The sequence below is a fragment of the Ixodes scapularis genome, unplaced genomic scaffold, assembly GCF_016920785.2.
Source record: "Ixodes scapularis isolate PalLabHiFi unplaced genomic scaffold, ASM1692078v2 PGA_scaffold2__306_contigs__length_199485367, whole genome shotgun sequence".
NCBI classification, from domain to species: Eukaryota; Metazoa; Arthropoda; class Arachnida; order Ixodida; family Ixodidae; genus Ixodes; species Ixodes scapularis.
The window spans coordinates 60,834,244-60,856,153 of NW_024609857.1; the positions used below are offsets into that span (position 1 = coordinate 60,834,244).

Sequence of the window (21,910 nt, forward strand, 5' to 3'; positions counted from 1 at the left end):
CCAAAGGCTGTATACTCTTTTCCTATATGAGTGCTAGCGAAGCAGAAGATACAAGAGCGAGTGGGTTTGTTGGGCACACATGCTCACGCCGTGAACATGCTCACGGTCATAGTTTCAGCTTTGCTCACAATTACAATGAAACAAAGTATAACACCCAATGTTTAGGGAAAATGGCATGGAAAAAAAAGAAGGCGTACTAACTTTTGCTTTGCAAAATCTATTACATGATATAATTTCTATAATAATGCTGCTATTCAACAACCGATTGGGGGAGTAGGGAGCAAACACTGGACGTTGCAGTATTTTCTATTTACTGGAGCATCAAAAATGGTTGGGGGAAGCGTTTCAGCAGCCCGTCATGTGAGTTGGAACTATTTGTAGTTTTTTGCCTATCTAAAGCACTTTTAAAAGCTGCAGGCTTGTGCCCGTTTGTTTTGCAGCATTATGCTCAAGGTACTCCTTCCTCCTTCAGGGCACAAATTTTGTATCACATATCTTCGTTGATGTACTCCACATTGCACCAATTTATGATTTGCCCGGTCTGTCGAAAGTGTTCCTGGAAGACGTTTGTATTTGGTTACCTTATCTGTAGGATTTCATGTGTCTGGAGTTTACTTCTCGTTGAAAATTTAGAGTTTATCGGAGTTTAGTTTTGTTGGATTCTCAATTCCTGAAATTCTGAATTTAATTTTACTCCGTTCCCAATTTGGCAAAATTTAGTAGTTCAAGATTTTAAAGGAAACTAAAGTGGCCTCTCCTCAGGACCACTGACCTTATGCTCTAATAAAATTTATATGTAAAACACCGTCTTCCTTTTATTTTTATTTTGTCGACGTGACCTCCAAATGCAGGATTTTTCGGATAAATATGAATTGAAGGAAATTTTACCGGCCAGGTGTTTTTCTGACTTTTACGGATTTAGCCGAAAACACGGAACCCTACTTCGGGGGAAAGAATGAGATAGAAAGATTAAAGTGATCGGACACTTTTTTGCCAAGTGAACCGACGAGATTTTTATGCAGAATTTAAATGTGTGAGGCCAATTTTGCATCAAAAGAATGATTGAAAATTGCTTCCTTACGCCATCTAATGCCCAAAAAGGCTATTGGGGTAAGCACCATCTTCAAGATTTGTGCAAAAAACCACGGAGTTCTGTTCAGAGTCTCTGCCTCTGCACTCCACCTATTGTTTACAGCAACAGCAACAGTTCTCACTGCTTACTTGAAGTTCAGAAATGTGTCGACAGGTGGTGCCACATCTTAGAGAAGATTAACTACAGATATTAAAATATCTGCAGTGTACAAAGGAGTGATAGTGGTAGCTGTTATTGTGCATAGTAACTCACACTTTTATGCATACCGTAAAACTTCTTAAAGGGACACTGACAGGGTACTTATGCTCGCCGAGGTTTTTAGTTTTACGTGACATATAAGAGCTCAACTACCCAGAACAGAATTTGCGGCTCGAAATTCGGTTTCTTTCCGCCCGAAAACCGCCGATCAAGAACTGGCCGGTTCGAGTCTCGCTCACTCTCTTTTTTGTGGTCACGGTCCGTTTTCTAAGGTATCGATGCGATCACCAAATTTAATCAAAGTCGTGGGTCACTGAAGGCACACACTCGATATTAAAAATATAAAAAAATATGAAACCCATTTTTTGTGGCTTCTAAAAAGCTGTAAATACGTTGATTGAAAAAGAAAGTTCCATAGACAACAGGAAGCATTCTGTGCGTTCGTCGTTTTGCGTATCGTGAAACTCGCGGGGACGGCGATGGCAGCGGACGACGGGCGTGGGACCTCTATTTCAGAACTGTCGTTCGCGGTACCGGCGAATTCTGTCTACCGTTAAAAGAGAAATTTGGGACTGATCAAAAGAATTAATATTCATCCCGTACGACACGCCAGGCCACCAAGCCGATTTGCACGAAGGCGTCGCCGAGCCGTCGCTCCCTTCTCGTGGCTGAAGACATCGCTCGCGCAAACGTCACGCACGACGTGTCTACTTCGAGTTGAATATGCACGCGTACGATTTCTTTACTAGGTGCGAATGTCCCCAAAGCGTGGTGCTTCCCGACTTCGACCCGGGAGTGCTTTTGCTAGAGAAAAATCGACAGCAAACTTTCCAACTTACAGTTTACTGGCTGAATTATTACTAAGGAAAGAGATCCACCACAAAAGAGATGCCCTAGTAGCTTAGTGGGAAAGACGTCCGGTTCACACGCGGTAGGTCCAAATTCGATCCCCCGTGAAACTCTATTTTTTTTTTTTTCAAACATTTTTTGATGTTTACATATATTTTTCTTTTTTTTACAATCATCACTGAAGAAACAACCAAAAAAAAAATAACAAACAAATGTTGTGGACGATACTTCGCTGAATTAAATGGTATGGGATTTCCGTTTTGACACCTGCGAACTCAATGTAATCACTTTCCACAAAATGCAAGGAGCATATAAATCAGGTAGCGTCCGCTTTCCGAGGTGCCCGTATATGTTCTACAGGAATTGCAGCCAGCCATTGGTCCCGATCCTATTGATCTTTCGGAAACTCTGTCGCACAATGCCACTTTTTTTCGGATGCAGGACATGTGAGCCAGCTCTTCACGCAACATCTTGGGTGTATTATTTTCGAAGCCGATCATGGAAATTCACCACGGGCACTCACTACTCATCTCCAACTCCTAAATGTACAAAACAACTCATCTTGGAGTACAGAACAACGAGCGGAACAAACATAACTGCAAAAGAATCGCACGGCGAGTAAGTTCCCGCGCGCCGCATCGCACGCCGCATGTCGTGTCGTCTGCTACGGAGAGGAGAAAAAAAAAAAAAAAGATGCACGGTCGGGTGTAGCCACGTGACTTCCGCCACTCACACTCTTCTCTCCACTTCTCCGACCTCCGTCGGGTTTCGGTTTCGGTTTTGAGCAGTTGCGTCTTTTGGCTTTATTAAAAAAATATGCTACTCTGTTGCAAAATATTAATTGTGTAGTCCTTCGGCACCATAATGAAGCGCCTGGCAAAAAATAAAAATAATTTTTGGGGGGTGTCAGTGTCCCTTTAAGGATGCCCTCCCCCGAGAGATCGCCCATCCCGTTTTTTTCGCAAAATATCCGTAACATGAAAATTCTGAAACATTGCCCCCCCCCCCCCCCCCCTGATTCCCGTGAGATGTTGCGCGATGTCCGACGTGAATCGCATTGTAGAGGCATCAGCAGCATCAACCGAGCACTCTGCCGTACCGGTATGTCTGACAAGCGAGTTCGTAGCAGGTTCCCACATATTTTTCTGCGATCTGCGCTTGCAATATCGGTTCCTGTAACACGCGAGTTGTTACCGCATGTATATTGCATCGTGAAATGCGAATCTGCTGCGTCCGCGATCTGCGGTATCTGTGCCAGTGACATGCGAGTTTGTAGTGGATTCTCGCGTTTTTGTCCGCGATCTGCACGTGTGATATCGGTTTCCACGACCGGCAAGTTTGTAGCAGTTCGTGCATGTTTATTACACCGTGAAATTTGAATATGCTGTGTCCGCGATCTGTGGGATTTGTTCCTGTGAGATAAAAGTTTGCAGCAAGTTCCCGCGGGTTTTTCGCACCATAAAACGTGAATCTGCTGCGTCTGCAACTTGTGGTATCCTTTCCCGTGACACAGGAGTTCGTAGTGAATTCCCGCATGTTTATCGCATCGTGGAATGCGAATTTGCCGTGTCTGCAGTATCAGTTCCCATGTCACGTGGTTTTTAGCGGGTGCCCCTGTGTTTATCACTAATGTTTTTTTAGTTTTTCCTATCACATTTTCACATTGGGAATTCTTATAAGATAAGAATTATCACATTGGGAATTCTTATAAGATTTTACGGTATTCATTCTTTATTTACTCAATCACACACACAACAGCTTTGTGGTGACTGAAGTATGTTGAAAAGAGAACACACTGCACACATGAATCAACATCTATGCCTAAGCCTAAATTGACACAGGTGCAGTTACGAGTGGTGAGTTGCTCACACAAACCGAGGGCTACGGTGAGAAATATGAGGAGCCACTCTTTTTCTCGACTAGTGATGTTGACGTTAAAGTGTCCAGAGATGAATACTGGTGCATTTTTGGGACAAGCCACTGGCAAGTTTTGATCATGAAGCTCTTGGTGTCAAATTGGGATGTTTTGGGGCAAGATGTACACAGAAGTGTCGACGGCATCCTTGGGGAGGTTTCACGGCACAAGCGTCGCCACCATTGAATGTGTGCAAGTAGCGAGGTTCGAGACGCAACACGTCCCCCTTGAACTCGCTCCCTTACCCGTCGGCTTCGGCCAACATTACTAGATTATCTCAGTTGTGGAACTCCTGTGGAAGGGGGTACCCCCCTCATTCACTGCAATCCGCCTCCCATTTTTTGAAGCGCCATCTAGATTTTCGTTTCATAACAGCGTATTCTATAGAGCAGACCTTAAACGCCACCTAGACGCTGTGTTTCAAAACGTATGTATTTCATAGAATACACTGCAGTTACCATAGTAGCCGTCCGGCGCATCGAGCGATGGGAGGCGAGTCGTGGTGAGTGAGGGGGGGTACTGTTGGTGCAAGCAGCGTCTATGAGCAGCATAGGTCGGCATTTTAGAGCCCCTTCATTCACCATCACATCATGAATAAAATCACGTCTCCAAATTCATTCGCATTCACGTCACAAGGTACTCCAACCTCCCGAATTCGCAGCCCTTCACATCGCGGCGTTTAAACGCCCCAAAACTTCATCCCCTTCACATCACGGCTTTCAAACTCTGCCGAGAATTCATCCCCTTCACATCATGTTGTTCAACCGCGCCAAGAATTCATCCCCATCACATCACCGCCGCCTCCAAGTTCACGGAATCATTCACCATTACATCACCAATTCACGAAGTCATTCACCATCACCCCGAATTCATCGGAATTCACCATCACATCATGAAATAATCCGAATTCACCATCACTTCACGAAGTCATCATAATTCACCATCACGGTCAACACGAATTCACCATCACATCATGAATTCCGCATGACTCATGAAGGTTCATCCTGACTAAATTCGACTCCACGGCTGGTAGCCCTTCACGAGTTCGCAGCCACTTAAAACCAGGACCTGACTCGACAAAGGGCCACCGCGCTGCAGCGCGCACGGCTGCGCAGCGAGGCTGATGCCCAAACCGCTAAAGTGAAATGGGTCCCTGTCATTTGCGGTGAAGGATGAAAACAACCAGCAAGCAAGCACCTGCGTAACATGTTTTCCGCCTATTCTGAATTCATAACCGTACTCACTATCACATCGAGAATTAAGTACTTCCCATCACGAACTTATCAAGTTCACGAGCCACTCACATCAAATTCATTGTGTTCACCAGCCACTCACCATCATGTCACGAATTCATTGAGTCATTCATATCACAATGAATTCTTCACTTCACGAAGTCATTCACAATCACAACTCATGATGAGTTCATTCAAATTCACGAAGTCATTCACCATCACATCACGACTTCATTCAACACCACATCACGAATTCATTCAAATTCACGAAGTCATTCACCATCACATCACGACTTCATTCACCATCACATCACGACTTCATTCAACACCACATCACGAATTCATTCAAATTCACAGTAATTCACCATCACATCATGATTTTTTTCAATTTCAAGAATTCATTCAGGGCCATTCAGATTCACGCCGTGAATGTGAATGAAGGTGAATGAGCGAGTTCATGAATGAATTTGCCGAGGTATGATGAGCAGTTCCTTAACTGAGCCAATCTAATAACGTTCGCTTTGGCACCGGGCGTGCCCGCCATCTTTCGGCTGGTGGGTGAACTACTCTGATAGGATGTGGTCATGTGGTTTGATGACGTCGCAGAGCTTTCTGCCTGGTGCGATAGCAATGTCGCAAATGCCTTTGGGAAGTCCCCATAACAGCTATTGCTCTCAAACGCTGGCTAAGTGGTGCAAGCAGCTGCACGATTTTTGGGGGTTCAGCCGTACACCTCCATCCATTCATCTTTGGTGCAGAACTGGAGCCGCCAAATCTGGACGAGGATGCGTCTTTCGAGCTTCCAGCCGCGCTGAGGAGGGCGTGGTTCCCCGTGCTGGCCACCCTGGGTAGCCGGGTGCAGCTGCTGGCAGAGCGCTTGGTGCAAGTGCAGCACCCGCCCCAGCTCTTCCTGGCTGTGGCCTGGGTCGAACACCTGCTCTCTGGCACCCCACACAAGGGCACCCTCTTCCACACCGGCAAGTAGCATTGCCGTACTGTTTACTCCCTCATGTTCTTGGCCGTCGAGCTGTTGCCTTATTTTCCAGATTATGGTCCACAAGGGCACCATTCGGTTAAAAAAAAACTTCTCCCTAACATAGTCCACACATAGAAATATTCTCATACACTTTGACAAGAGCCTGCTTTATTAGCTCACAAAAAAGCTTGTATCGCACGTAAATCATTATTAATCATACTCTGTCATTCACAAAATCCGTTGCATCTTGTCATAACGAATGATCTAGAAAAACAAGACTTCATATAGTCTGCACCCGTAGATGTAGTGAGCACATGGCGTAAAATATGAACTCTAGTAAACATGTATAGTTCACATACTATGGTTCAGAAAATGTGGTACTTAGCTGTTTAAACAGCTCTATAGTTGGATACAACGTAAGAAAGACAGTGTGAGGGGGAAAAGGGCGGAAACTAGGAAAGTTGAAGTGGGGAGGGGCAACCTCCTTTTCACAATGACCTTTCTCTTGGGTGCCCTTTTCCCCCTTGCACTGCCTTTCTTATTTTGTATCTGACTATAGGTATAGTCACAAATGGGCCAGATTTTGTTCCAGTCTGGGGTTGTTCAGTTCAGCTCAGTTTAATAATCCGCAAAGGCACTTCAATGAAGTGCATTACATAAAAGGGGGTGATGTAGTACAAAAAATTAAAGGGACCATGAAATGACTTTTTTACTTTTTCCAGATAACTTTTACATTAAACCGTCAATGTTCACTGAATGCCGAACAGGCATCCGTTTTCGTCTCGGTTTATTAACTTCTACACAAAAAATTAATGAAATATCGACTTTTTCTTGACCGCAAAACAAGCCGTGACGTACGCTGTTTCCGGAACCGGAAGTTCTCTCGGCAGTAGGAGATGGGAGCGTGAGCGGCGACGAGTTGGGGTGCGCCAGTAGGTTTTACTGCGCCGATGTCACCGACGTATTTTCTGAATCGGCGCCTCTCATCGCCGCATCGCAGCTGGGTGAAATTCAATGAGATATGTTGCGCTACAGCGACAGCATGGGACTAGTCCCATACGCCGGTATGCCTGTTGGGAAGTGCAGCGAGTCTTCCGGTGAAGACTCCAGAAGTCAACCCAACTGTCATTGTTGGTAAAAGGCGGCCAGTGTCAGTCGTTTGCAAAGCGACGTAGATGGAAACAAATTGCCGCGGCGTTTTTCGCGGTCTCGGAGATGCAGGAGCGAGCCGACGTTAAAAAAAAGATACGTTTGAACTACGAGTGTCAGCAAGAGCCACGTAAATACCTGTTCACACTCGGAGCGGACGCGCGCGTTTGATGGAAGTGCTGTATTCGCGCTGTTGGTAAGCGCTTCGGGACCGATCTTGTACGATAGCAACTCGATACTGACGCGACACTCGGCAAAGAAAGGTTGGACCGGTATTGCACGTATACCTCCCACGAACTGTTACAGCTCGACAGTGACGTGCAGTCTGTCAGAATAAAAATGGCATACCAATAACAAAGTGTACATACCGTGTTACGAAGGTAATCCATACAGCGTTTATTTCAGCTCTATATCACACAAAACAAGAAGAGAGGATCGACGAGGGTCCCTTTTCGACGAGTGTTTGTCAACACTGCCTCGGAAAACAAGGGGAAGAGATTGACCTCACCTCTTAACCTAAAATTGAGGTCAGCGATCAAACTGTAATACGGGAAGGGTCCACAAGGGTAGCGCGGGCATATTCCATTCAGCACGCCAGCTGGTCGTAGGCAGACAGACGGTCTTGCGACGAAGCAACGCTGCGCTGAGTCGGAGTGCCTGCTAGGCCTATATTCTGAGGAGCGATGCTATATGCACTACGTAGTGCACTTGCTATATGCACTACGCGGAGAGCTCATGCCGCTCGGGCCACCCTTTTTCAAACTGCGTGTGTATCACTGGGGAGCTCGTTAACACAGCCCCCCCCCTGCGTTCACGCCGCTTCGCGGCGACAGTATGCGGCTGCTAATTAGAAAAGTTAACCAGTACAGTGTAGACCGCATATAACGTATGTCTCGGGAGTTGCGGAAATCCGCACTATAAGCGGTACCGCACTATAACCAAAACATCAATTTTTCAGGCCAAAATACATGCCATGAGACAACTTACCTTTGTAAAAGAATTTATTTTATGTTAGATGAAAAATAAAGCTTAGTTTGAGGAAAGCCTTTATTTCACCAGACTAGTACAGTTCTGTCTCAAGTGTGGCGCACATTTTGAAAGAAATGAGCGGCTTTTGCCTGGCGCAGCCTTTTAACGGCGTCGCGGGTTGCGGACGGACGTTGCGAGCGTTCAGGATTGCTAAGGCCCGCTTCAGACAGGGCAACTTTTCCGGCAATTTTGAGGTTGCTGGCGGGTTGTTTCCTAGCTTTCCCTAGATCGACGCGAATTGCTGAGATCGGGTCCGGCTCGAACAAGCGAGCAACTCGGAGCAATTCGAAGACGGTTGAAGCGGCTGCAGCCAATCAGAGACGCAATATTTTCAAGTGACACCCCTGTGGTGGTGATGATGACAGCTAAAGACTTAGTTCTGGTTTGAAATGGATCGTTTTCGGAAATAAACAGTTTCAGAAAAATGAGTTAGTATTCTCAACGCCGTTCAAAGATATAAGAACGCGTTTTTAGCGCGTAGCTGGGCGTCTAAATAGTGAAAGAAGAATCAATTTTAATGATGATGATGGCGAGTCGGAGCAATTCGGTTGCTGCGTGTGAACGCGGGCGGCCGGTGTTGCTGGTGTTGCGACGTCAAATTGCTGAATGAAATTGCTCCGTCTGAAGCGGGCCTAACCCTAATCACTTTTCTCCGGAGATGAAAACGCGTGAAAATTCGCATCCTTCATACGGTACGCGCCAGTAATACCTTGAACTTTAGCACACGCATGAAATGCGCCAAATAAGAAATCCGGGCGATGTTCGAGGACACAAATGCTTAGAAAGCACCACGGTAGTCGAAGTAAACAAACACGACGACACGGGCGTTTCTGCTGTCTTGAGAGTGCCGTGGTGCCGCCACGACATCGCCGCACGAGTAGGTGGATCTTCCCTTCTAGTACGTACTGGGTTATCATAGCGACACACAACAAAAATTCACAGTCAAGGATAGCGCTTTTACGCGGAAGGATGAGTTCCACCACGCCGTCTACGACGACGATCACAACCGAGGCTATGTTTGCGGATAGAAGCAGCCGGCCCGCGACCGGCATGCGACGCGCGAACACTTCTCCTCGACCTGCGATTGGTCTGTCGTTTGTTTCTTTTAGCGAGTTCGTTTCACGGCACTCGTGCCCACGCGTGCCCACTCGCAGCGTGGAACGGGTTCGTTTCGGCCGGCACTCCACGAGTGGTTGCACTCTCCGAGTTCGTTTCAGCGCTGACACCCCACGCGTGCATGCACTCGCTGCACCGAGAAAATCGGGAGTGCGCCAAAATGCAATCCCGTCATGCCTCGCTCCGGTCGAGCCGGCGAGGAGCGGGAGCAGACGACAAGGGTTCGTCTGCTACGATGTGTCGCGGAACCGAACGGGAAAAAAAGTAGATTTTCTCATAGATATCGCGTCCCGCGGGCCATGAAATCAAACGCGAGCTTGAATTGTGAGCGTCTGCTATTTCCCGAAGGAAGCAATTGACAACCCGTGATTTATTTGCAGGTTTTAAATCGCTCTGTTGCCGCACAAACGCTGAAATATACCAGTGCGTAAAGAAATGCTCAGAACAAACGCAACAGCGGCCCCCGAGATGTCTATCACCAGGGTCCATATCACAAGAGCGAATGACATTTTAGCGAACGGCGACGTTTGAGCGAATGGTCGTTTTAGCGAATAACGGGGGCGCGCGTTAACCCATCGGTCGCGCTGCGCTTTACGCCGCTTCGCGGCGACAGTCTTCGGCAACTCATTACAAAAATGTGAACCCATTTGGCCCACCCGAAAACGCCGCTTCGCGGCGTCCGACTATTCGCTAAAGTGTCGTTCGATGAAACGTGGGCGTTCGCTAAAACGTCATTCGATCAAGTGAGTGCCTCCCCTATCCCATCCGTGTGCGGGTGAAAAATTTAACATTTTTCGACAAAACTCCCCCAGCAGAAACCTCTGACTGCCCAATGAGCATCAGAGAAAGCTAAAGATGGAGAATTTATCCGAGGATTGGGCAACATCATCATGTTTAACATTTACCTACGTCAGCTAACTTACCCCGTCGTATTTTGTTCGAGAAAGCTCTCAAGCACTCGCCAAGGCTAATATCTAATCCTGACGATCCAAATCGGAAGTCCCAGTTTTGCTGGATATTCCAACAGGATAGTTTTAAGCCGTACCCTTTCAGTGGTTCACGAATAATACCATGCTCAAACGGATCAAGCTTCTGCTCGGACAGCATCATCAGTTCTCTTCAGTGCAAACGGTTATAAGAATTGAAAGATCGCAACCAGCTGCTTTGTAGACAGCTGGTTGCGGAAATTTACGCCGTCTGTAACTATCTCTACGGCAGCCGAGCTGCTTGAAGTCATCGCAACTATAAACTACAGGTTGCAGCGACCAACGTTTGTAGATAAACGTTGGTAGCGACTGCATTCTCGCATTCCCACGCATCACTCCGAACAGAAAGGCGCTAGTTTCGGTTTGAAGTCGGTACCTTTTCTACAACATAGATGGCGGCAGCGTCAGTCTTCTGCACTCGGTGCACTTGGCGAATTCGTTTGAGTCCAGTTTTCCGTGCAACACTCTGTGAGTGCGATGCATTCTGGGAGAGAACTCGAACGGTGCCAGTGCGTGTGAAACGAACTCGCTATTTGTTTCCAACGCAGTGGAGGGACGCACGCAGGTGAACGACTCGTGCGTGCATCCCTCCGTCGCTATGGCAACTGAAGCCTCTCTCTTCGCTTCTCCCTGCGTTTTCGAGCAACCTTCTTGCCCCGCGAGTGCAGCTTGTGGCTCGCGCCGTCAGCGCCGTTATCTAGTGTCGCACAGGGAAGCGAGCTCGCTGCTCCGGTCGTCGGCGCGGTCGGCGGGCTGTGCCAAAAACCGCGCTATAACCGGTATTTCCCTTCGCGCGCCTGCATTTTAAGCGGTATGTAATTACATGGAGTTCTATGGGAGGTGAACCGGTGGTTTAAAAAAACCGGGTTATACCCGGTCCTGCACTATAAGCGGTTACGTTGTAAGTGGTCTATAGACCGACACTCTGTTTACAAACAAGCCCGCGTTTGCCCACACCAGGTGTGGGCACTGCGCGTGCGCACAAACCGAATTCGGGAGGAGTGAAGCATCTGCGCATGCGCAGTGCCGTCGACAGCGCCACCGCAGCGGCGTGACGTCAGGGCCGCGTATTGGTCTATACTGTACATGCCGCTTCGCGGCGTCCAGCCGGCAACCCAAGCCCCGCTGTCCCCGATCTGCAAAGTCTGCGAAGTTTCGTCGACAACATTCGGTGTTTTTTTCTTTAGTGTTCATCACAAAAAAAAAAAAAGAATCTATCGCCAAATGCCTCAACAAAACAACGTTCAAAAAAAAAAAAAAAAAGGTAGGCTTACTTCAATTTGAACCCGCGTCCACTTGTGTACAAAGCGGACACCTAAACCCCTACGCTATGGCACCGCTTAAAAACTTGTTGGGATCATTCATTTTATACGAGACAAACGTAGTGCATATAGCAACTTCCGGCCGAGCTGCACTCCGGAGTGCATATAGCATTACTCTATTCTGAGAGCTTCGTCGGAGCGGGATTCGCGGCTGTTGTCGTTCTTCTCGGGTGTTTGTGGATCCAGCGTTCTTGTTCGTCGTGGTCTGTTTTAAGTACATTTTTTTTTTTTGCTGCTTGAAGTCGGCACGCGCTAGATGAACACGTAGAAAAATAAACGTTCAGTCAGTCAGAGTTTTGAGAGGAAGGAAACCAAAGGAAATAACCGTTCTGAAGTCGGCCCTGCCCTACTGCGCACGCGCAGTAGTTGCTTCGTTTGCCACACGATAGATGTCGCTTGGCTCTCAGCATTATCAAATTCGGCAATTTTCGCCACACATCTCTAATTATGCTACAAAATGTGGATCTGAATATTATTTAACATAACTTTTAGAAAACATTCGCCGGCTATTTATTGTTTACGATCGCGGTGCTGGTGAGGTAGGCTCTTACCCAATAGGCGACGTGGATTCGGCTGACGTGCACCGTTTCTGCAAATGCATCGTAGTGAAAAGGCAGAGCTTTCGAAGGAAAGAAGTCGCAAAAGAGTCCAGTTTTCTTTTAAAAGTTCTATAGCAAATAATTTTTTTTGGCTCCCTAGTTTTGTGTTTTTGTGTTTCTTTTCACACCTTTTAAGACGTGCGGTGGATGAAATTCGATTTTAAAATCATTTCATGGTCCCTTTAACAGCAAAGGTTGCCAAATAACAGTTTTAATAATGATGTCGCAACAACTTGAATTGCTGGGTACCACCGGCTCGTAAAGGATAATTTGCAATCTAAAACTGCTCCCGTAAAAGAATGACTTGACACAGCAGTGGCAGCCGTTTTGATGAGCCGTCACGTTGCTGCTCCGAAATTCGAACCGTATGTTGTAGGCTAGTATAAAAGATATAAAGCGCAAAGCTGATAAAGGTAGGTTGGGTGAAATTTATTGCTTCATACGAATGTGAAAGAGTGCGGGCTCTATCTCTGGCCACCCGTTGTAGTGGCTGCCGTGTCATTTCGAAAGCGTGTGCAAGATGTCCACCATTCACTTTGTCTCAGTAAGCCATTGTCCTTCCATAGACTAGCTGTGGGGAGGCTATGAGGCCCTACCCAAGTGGATTGCATGGCTAAGGACTGCCTAAAGCAGTGGACGTCAAGCTTTTCCTAATCCTCTCCCCACAGCCGTAGAGGAGAGTGTGCAGCGGCACCCACCGCGGGCGTATCTCAATGTGGACAGGCTGCTGAGGCTGGCCCTGGAGCACCCCCACAAGTACTCGGCCAAGCTGGTGCCAATGTGAGTGCTGCACAAACACCTCACCTTGTCAGCTCGAACCGTCACAATAGAGGAATTGTGTAGCGCATTTAAACAGCAGGAAGTCAGCCAGTGCCAATGGGCTTCTGGTGTCGCCGCTGTAGACGAGAAATTTAGCCAGTGCAGTACCACTGATAGCTGGGGTTTTTAACGTGCATCGCGCTGTAGTGATACATGAATGGACACCAGTACGAGGCTCATCTAGATCCAATCGGGCAGGAATGGGGATTGAACCCAGGGTCCCTGGGCTCTGCGGTGCGAGTTTTCGCTGCATGCGCTCCCAGCTCTGGTGTGCTAACATGTGCTCGGCCACCAATTCCACGAACCATTGTTATGGTTTTCTGCTAAAAGCTTTTCACGAATATTTCTCCTTGAAAAAGACATTGGCAACGAAACCATTGTACTGATACTACAAGAGGAGCCCGGTCTGTCTTTGCTATTCACTATGGGTGTGCTAAATGGCAAAACTAGAAGCACAAGCTTACAGAGGTCTTGTTCCTAGCTGACAGCATGGGCATGTGAGAGCAAGGTACTCCCTCTCCCTGCACTCTCATACGGTGCTATTACAACCTTCTAAAGGAATTTATCTGGAAAAGTACTTCATTGGGTGTCATACTTGGGAAAAACAGAGCATTGTGTTTACCACAGCGCAAGTAAGGGCCAATACTACGGGTCTTGTTGATGTTCCTTGTCATTATATATTGAGGAATACCGCTGTCTGCTAGATTTCTGTGTGGATCCCTTTGTGTAATCAAGAGCAGGGGTTCTCAAACTGGGTTCCGGGGAACACAGGGGTTCCACGAGCTGGTCTCATGGGTTCCGCAAACACCCAAATTGCAACCCCCCCCCCTCTTCCCTCCCCCACCGCAGGCTGCGCGGCAGGACCGTGCAAAGCGCTTTCATCTCACTTTGTGCTGACATCGCTATTGATATGGTGGGGATATATGGGAAGCAACAGAAGCAAAATTGCCTACAATTGTGCATCTGTTGCTTCTCGTTCGGCAAATATAGAGGGGGGGGGTGGGGTGTTCCGCGGCAGCTTTTGAGGCTTCCCGGGGTTCCGTGAGACCAAAAAGTTTGAGAACCTTTGATCAAGAGCATCCAACTTCATTTTGCCCGCCAAATGAGTGTGGATATTGCCATTTATCGTGACTGCCACATTGTGGAAGGGGAGCTGGATATTTCAGGCGTGCGCAACCTTTCCGGATGGTGGGTGCAGTTCTGAGGTGTGCATCGTGACGCAAGTCAGCAGCAAAACCAGTAGCATGACAGACCACCAATTTTATTTCTTTCAGTTGAGGAGGTGTATAAAAGACGGCACTATTTTCCTGTATGGCATGCAAGTTTTCATTGATCAATTTGCTGCTTGGCTAGCACCTTTTCAGTGCTAGTGCTGTATAGTATGTCTGCCCAGAGGCAACATACCTAGTATATGCACCGGAACTTGTGCAGAACAGTGCATTCTCTTCTAGATGCAGAAAATTTCTTTACAGCTGAAGGTAGGTGTCAAAGAGTGAATTTTTATTCAACTCTGATTATTAGTTGGGAAACTCTGAAGGTCTTTGAGCTCAACCTGGTACTTACCTCCAGTACAGTGGCAACTGAACGTACTCAAAATGGCACTGACTAAAAAACGCTAACGTAATGATCTATAAAAAAAAAAAAGAAAAAAGGAAACAATTCTGCCCTTAAAGGGGCTTTGCAAAGACGTTTTTACTGGTTTTTTTTAATTTGCACCGAACCTGAGCGCACTGAACGTAGTAACTGAATGAAACTTTTGTTTTCTCGAATTTTGCTTTATTTTAAAAGTTACAAACAAAATAACATTACAAAAACAAGCAAAAAATATACCTCCTTCATGACAGCCTTGGTCGCTTGAGTGGCCGTGAACTAGAGGAGGTGTAGTGAGTTCAGCGAGCGCTCACGGCTGCCGCACTCCATGTCGACGGGTCGAGAGGGCGCCACTAAAGCATGTTCTGGATAGGCTGTATGAAGCGGGCAGCCAGGACGGCTTGCATTGCATTTGCTGCACGATTCATTGGCCACAAACGACAGCAAACACGGGGTAAAGATGAGTTCAGAACGGGAGCTACTTCGCGCTGCCATACCGCCAAACGGCCAAAACACAAGCCAAACCTGCTCGCCGAACGCCTTTCGAACGCTCGGAACCGGTCGGATCCTCGAGCCCATATACTACCGCAGTGCCGCCGCATACATCCAAGACCTTTCTACACTCGCCGCTCGTCGGTGCCTGATCCCGCTACCCCTTTCTAGTATGCGCCGCCTTTTCCACTGCTTGGTGGCAGGTATGTCGACGGGTCATTTCTTGTTTTTGTATTTTATAAACTGCATTTGTTTCTTTTCTGATCTAAAATACTGAACAAAAACTACTTTCACAAATAATTGAAACAGTTCGCGCCACTTATATTTTGTATTTCGACTAAAAAGAAGCTTTTAGTGAATCTGACCAGTAGTAAGCCCAGGACCAAAGACTTCACATATCGCGTGCTTTCTGCACCGCGGGTCACCCCCGTAGGTGGGAAAGGTTTCCACGTTGTCCGGTTGAAATATGACGCACTGATATTTAATTACTCTTTTCGTGCCTGCTGGTTTGCCCAAACCCCAAGAGATGTGGAAGTCGCAAAAAAGGTTGACACTTAAATACGATTGCAGGGCCCCTAAAAGGGGCAAATAGTTTTGTTTGATAAAAACTCTGTTTGTATTTCTTTGACGGGAGTCTTGAACCAGATGAAGAGTTTGCTGGCCAAAGCTTGTGCATTAGATACACCCAAACTTGGAATTTTGGATTCAAACAACAGGTAATTCGACTTGACCTTCAGATAAAATATGAATGATGTTCGGAAGTTTAAAAAAGCTCAAGTGTGTTGAATGGACGTCTGCATTTTGGGAAGTATGTCTGTCCTGAATTGGCATCTGATGTCCCCGCTGTCGATGGGGAATTTGGATGGTGCAATATGACTTCTAACCTAGGGTCGTGCAATCACTGCTGCTTGCATCACACAGTAGTGGTTGTACGACCCCATGCCATTTCGATGCTTTCGCAGGTCAAGTGGGTGAGTATGTGAATAATGTATTTTTTTTTATCAATGGATTGCTTGCCTTAGCTGAGTTATCCCGATCTCGCAGATTAAAATGTGCAGGGGTGAGGATAGAATCCAGAGACGATCCCTGGATTCTGCAGCTTGATCTTTCACTGTACATACTCTGAGCTGCAGCGTGCTGATGCACTGAGCCACCGATCCTCGTAAAAACACAGATGCTTTCGAAGTTTGGATGAATAATTTGGCTCCGTTATGTTCGCCTCACCTGCGACACAGGTGCACTGCAGAAAAATGCTTTTTTTTGGACAAATTTGGTCCCGTGCACGTCAGGTTTGTAAGATGTGGTGTTCTCCCTCACTGCTTGTCTGAAGTAGGAGCTGGAGCCATCTAGGGGTACCATTTATTGAGGCAATGTTTGGCAGCTTATGCCGCCATGGCCAGGGGCGGATCCAAAGGGGGGGCGACGAGGGCGGCCGCTTCCCCCCAAACAAAGGCGACCCCCCCCCCCCCCCCCCTCCTCGGAGGGCAATTTGACATGGGTGGACCCCCGAAATAAAACCGACTACCGGCCTTCCAGGTGGTAGAAGGCTTGGTATTCAAGGACGAGGGTTCAAAGTAGGGTAGGTTGCACCCTAGCATGCACAGTTGTACTCTGAATTTGGAAAAGCACTCCGTCGCTGCAACCGAGACCGAAGTCCACGGCGGCAGTTTCAAAGCACGGCTTGGAGCCAATGAGTCTGCGCAGCGGGGCTGTCGGCGCAGTGCGGTTCTGCGGCAGCTAAAGCAAAAGGCGCAACCGCAGTCCTGTTTATGATACTTTATATTACCCTCCCCCCCCAAACAGAGTTCTAAATCCGCCCCTGTCTATGGCTGAACTTTAGCATTGTCTTGCCATGCTCTTGTGTCACACACGCTAGCACCATGCTCCCTCACGTGCATGCCGCATCGTCGCCAAAGTTTTTCAAGCATCCAAATCCTTCGGAATTAAAAACAGCGCGAAAAGACGAGGACCAGACGAAGAAGTAACACGGACGCAGCGCTGACTCACAACTGAGTTTATTGATCGCAGAATCGCAATATATACTTGGGTTGTCACGAACAAAAGAGAAGAAAGTTTGTAGTCATGTTCTATATACACGGCTTGGCCCACAACCTAAAATGCATTGCGGGCAGGTGTGACATCGACTTTTTATTCTTTGCTCCGGACAGGTTGTCAAGGTTGTGCAGAGCTGTTAACCCCTCTTTGAGGGCGGCCACGGCTTGCAGTATGAGGCATCGAGATTGCTTCGTCTCGTTTTCTGAGGGGGTGGTTTATTCTCTCCCTCTGACATATGGGAAGTGCTACGTTGGCCAGATGGGCCGCTGTCTCAATGACAGGTTAAGAGAGCACGCTTACAGTGTCTCCCCAAGCGTGTCTGGTCATCTGGGCATTCATTGCCGCGACTGTGGTTGCCTACCTGACTTCCAATGGTGTGAAGTTTTTAAGCGTCATAGGGACCAGCTTACTCATGAAATTCTGGAGGCTGTTGAGATAGCGAGGTTGGGCGCTGCATGTGTAAGCAGTCCTTCTGTGGCCCTATCAGGCAAAGAGATGAATTTTCTAGTTCCCTGACTTGCTCGTTTTTTAACACGTGCTCTGTACGGCTGTGTCATAGCGCCTTTTTTTTTTTTATTGGTGATGTATCACGTGGGCTGAATTCTTTCTTCTCTTTTGTTCGTGACAGCGCAAGTATATATTGCGATTTTGCGATCAATAAACTCAGTTGTAATAATGTAATAACAATTGTAATAATGAAAAGATATCTGGATCGGATTGCCATTCTTTATTTTTGTTTTTATGGGAAGTCCCTCATTTATTTGCTATAAATTAGGCTCGTAAGAAAAATGTGTGAATATTAATTTATAGTAGTTTAGAATATTACGCTATTCGATATATGCTTCGAGATGAACCTTAATATTCATTGATCACGGCAAGTTAGCCCCGTTAAGCGCACTTCTTACCAAGCATGGGTGCACTGCGGAGGAGCCACACCCGCAGAAGCTCACCACAATCAACATTGCGAAAAGTACAAATATTGCAGTCGTGTGCATAGAAGAAAAGTACACTTTTAAAGTGGGATGGTGCATGTGTGTGCCTTGTGTATTTATAAAGAGGCAGAAGCTTTGTAAGCATTGATAAATGCATTGCAGTAAAACTTTCAAAATTAAACTGTGGCTAATATGCAAGAGAGGGAGCCCTAACAACCAATTCATTCATCAATCATAATTTTTTTTTTTTTTTTTAATGTCGAGATTGAAGAAAGAATGTTTGCATATAGCAAGGTCTATAAATCTCCTCGATTAGGGCATCTCTATAGGCCTAATTTTATGTCAGATTTGTTGTTTAGTTCATAATCCCAATGTAGGTTTGGGACCTTTTGAGGCCACACTCGATAAATATATTTAGATTAAAATTAACTTAGCTTAAAAATGAAGGAGAGGAAGCTTGAGAACAACTTTTATGAGTTCAACTGGGTTTCCGTTTAAGCATGGTGCAACAGTAGTGAAAGGCTTCGAAGAACTATTCAATATTTGATTTGAAAATATTTGGCCAAAACCATTATTCGCTTTAAATTCACTTTAAACTCAAAATCCACTATTCATACATGCCTAAAAATGTTAGGAATTCCAAGGTTGCATTGCATTATTGCAACCTAATTTGTAGTTTTTAGAGTCTGTCGCCTACATTTTGTGGACAATATTTAATTCAAAATTAATTTTGTTCAACAAAGAATGACAAAGCCAACACTTGTCCTGGTCGTTTGTGTTTTTTTTTTTAATCCCGTAAACACTGTATTTTTAGGTTGTGTATTGGCACCTCTCTGATTTGGTAAAATTGGGCCTAATTGAGGATCACGTGCTTAACGCTGCATAAACATGTTTGCTACGGTCAAAAATGCCTTGCACATGTAAGAAGTTGGCCCAAGAGGCCGTGTTATTCGTTTACTCCATTCTGTCCCCAGTCCTCCTTGTGCTAGGGGCGTGCAAAGAACATTACAAATTTGGAGTATAAGTAGAATACTCATAATGTTCAGTTTGTATTCAGTTCAGGAATTTCCTCTTTGGCACTTTGCAAATTTTCAACTGCAGTCGAATGTTGGACGGAACAGTGGGTACTCAGACAGAAATAATTGGGGTGCCCTGCGCTCGCTTAGGCTGGCAAAGGAGCTTCCGCTGGGCCTGGAGCCAGAGAAGCTGCAGCAGCTCATGGCTCTAGTGGCCATCGAGACCATGGCCCTGACGGAAGACAACAGCGACAACGAGGACGGGGGTACGGCGTCCGACGACGACCGGTACACAGTCGAAGACTTCCAAGGTCGGTGCACTGCCTTTCTCCATTCAGCCACTGTGTGCACACCTACCGTAAAATCCCGAGATATAGCCCACCTAAAATCGAGAGAAAATTTGAGGAAAATAACGAGTGGGCTAACTTTTGGTGTGAAATCAAGAAAAGTTTAAAAAATGCTATTTTTAGGGTATGTGTTTGTCAGATTTGTTATTGCGGCGAGGGGCAATGAAACAAAGATGACTACTTCCCAGTCAGCAATGTTCGCTTATATCCTGCCATAGCTAACTAGATGCATTTACAGCAAGGTCATCATTGATCCGAACACCACAATTGCTAGGAGTGGGCTATCTTTCTGTGCTTAAAGGGACACTGACACCCCGCAAAAATTTTTTTTTATTTTTTGCCAGGCGCTTCATTATGGTGTCGGAGGACTACCCAATTAATATTTTGCAACAGAGTAGCGTATTTCTTTAATAAAGCCAAAAGACGCAACTGCTCGAAACCGAAACCGAAACCCGACGGAGGTCGGAGAAGTGGAGAGAAGAGAGTGACTGGCGGAAGTCACGTGGCTACACCCGACCGTGCGTTTTTTTTTTTTTTTTTTTCCTCCTCTCCGGTAGCAGACGCCACGACATGCGGCGTGCGATGCGGCGTGCGGGAACTGCTTGTCGTGCGATTCTTTTGCAGTTATGTTTGTTCCGCTCGTTGTTATCTACTCCGAGATGAGTTGTTTTGTACATTGAGGAGTTAGAGATGAGTAGTGAGTGCCCGTGGTGAATTTCCATGATCGGCTACGAAAAGAATAAACCCAAGATGTTGCGTGAAGAGCTGGCTCACATGTCCTGCATCCGAAAAAAAGTGGCATTGTCGAAAGATCAACGGGATCGGGACCAATGGCTGGCTGCAATTCCTGTAGAACATTTACGGGCACCTCGGAAAGCGGACGCTACCTGATTTATATGCTCCTTGCATTTTGTGGAAAGTGATTACATTGAGTTCGCAGGTGTCAAAACGGAAATCCCATACCGTTTAATTCAGCGAAGTATCGTCCACAACATTTGTTTGTTATTTTTTAGTTTGTTTCTTCAGTGATGATTGAAAAAAAAAAGAAAAAGATATGTAAACATCAGAAATTGTTTGCAAAAAAAAAAAAAAAAAAAAAATCACGGGGGATCGAACCAGGTCCTACGGCGTGTGAAGCGGACGTCTTTCCGACTGAGCTACTGGGGCATCTCGTTTCTGGTGGATCTCTTTCCTTAGTAATAATTCAGTCGGTAAACTGTAAGTTTGAAAGTTTGCTGTCGATTTTTCTCTAGCAAAAGCACTCCCGGGTCGAAGTCGGGAAGCACCACGCTTTGGGGACATTCGCACCTAGTAAAGAAATCGTACGCGTGCATATTCAACTCGAAGTAGACACGTCGTGCTTGACGTTTGCGCGAGCGTTGTCTTCAGCCACGAGAAGGGAGCGACGGCTCGGCGACGTCTTCGTGCAAATCGGCTTGGTGGCCGGGCGTGTCGTACGGGATGAATACCAATTCTTTTGATCAGTCCCAAATTTCTCTTTTAACGGTAGACAGAATTCGCCTGTACTGCGAACGACAGTTCTGAAATAGAGGTCCCACGCCCGCCGTCCGCTGCCATCGCCGTCCCCGCGAGTCCCACGATACGCTAAACGACGAACGCACAGAATGCTTCCGGTTGTCTGTGGAACTTTTTTTTTCAATCAACGTATTTACAGCTTTTTAGAAGCCACAAAAAATGGGTTTCATATTTTTTTCTATTTTTAATATTGAGTGTGTGCCTTCAGTGACCCACGACTTTGATTAAATTTGGTGGTCGCATCGATACCTTAGAAAACGGCCCGTGACCGCGAAAAAGAGAGTGAGCGAGACTCGAACCGGCCAATTCTTGATCGGCGGTTTTCGGCGGAAAGAAACCGAATTTCGAGCCGCAAATACTGTTCTAGGTAGTTGAGCCCTCATATGTCACGTACAACTAACAACCTCGGCGAGCATAAATACCCTGTCAGTGTCCCTTTAAAAGAAAATATCAAGTGAACCCAAAAATATGGGTGGGTTACCTTTCGGGGGTGGGGCATCTCTCGGGATTTCACGTAGTTAGAGAGTTGTTGTCGTCGCGAACCATGAGCGACCTTGGCCAATGACCATTGTTGCAAGGGTTTTACTGGCATGTGGCACGCCACAAAGATATCTTAAAGCCTGACGAGCAGCCAGAAAAGCGGTAACTGCCCCTCAACT

The 21,910-nt window shown here is 46.5% G+C and overlaps 1 protein-coding gene across 2 annotated transcripts in view; it reads left to right on the forward strand.

The window, feature by feature from the left end:
- The window catches only part of LOC8039750, a 54,686-nt gene that overhangs the window by 21,800 nt on the left and 10,976 nt on the right, over positions 1-21,910 (forward strand). For both annotated transcript variants that reach the window (XM_040222163.3, XM_040222164.2), the window contains 3 exons: positions 6,046-6,264; positions 13,133-13,244; positions 19,519-19,679. In XM_040222163.3, the coding sequence (XP_040078097.1) occupies positions 6,046-6,264; positions 13,133-13,244; positions 19,519-19,679 (492 nt within the window). The remainder of the gene's footprint in view (positions 1-6,045; positions 6,265-13,132; positions 13,245-19,518; positions 19,680-21,910) is intronic.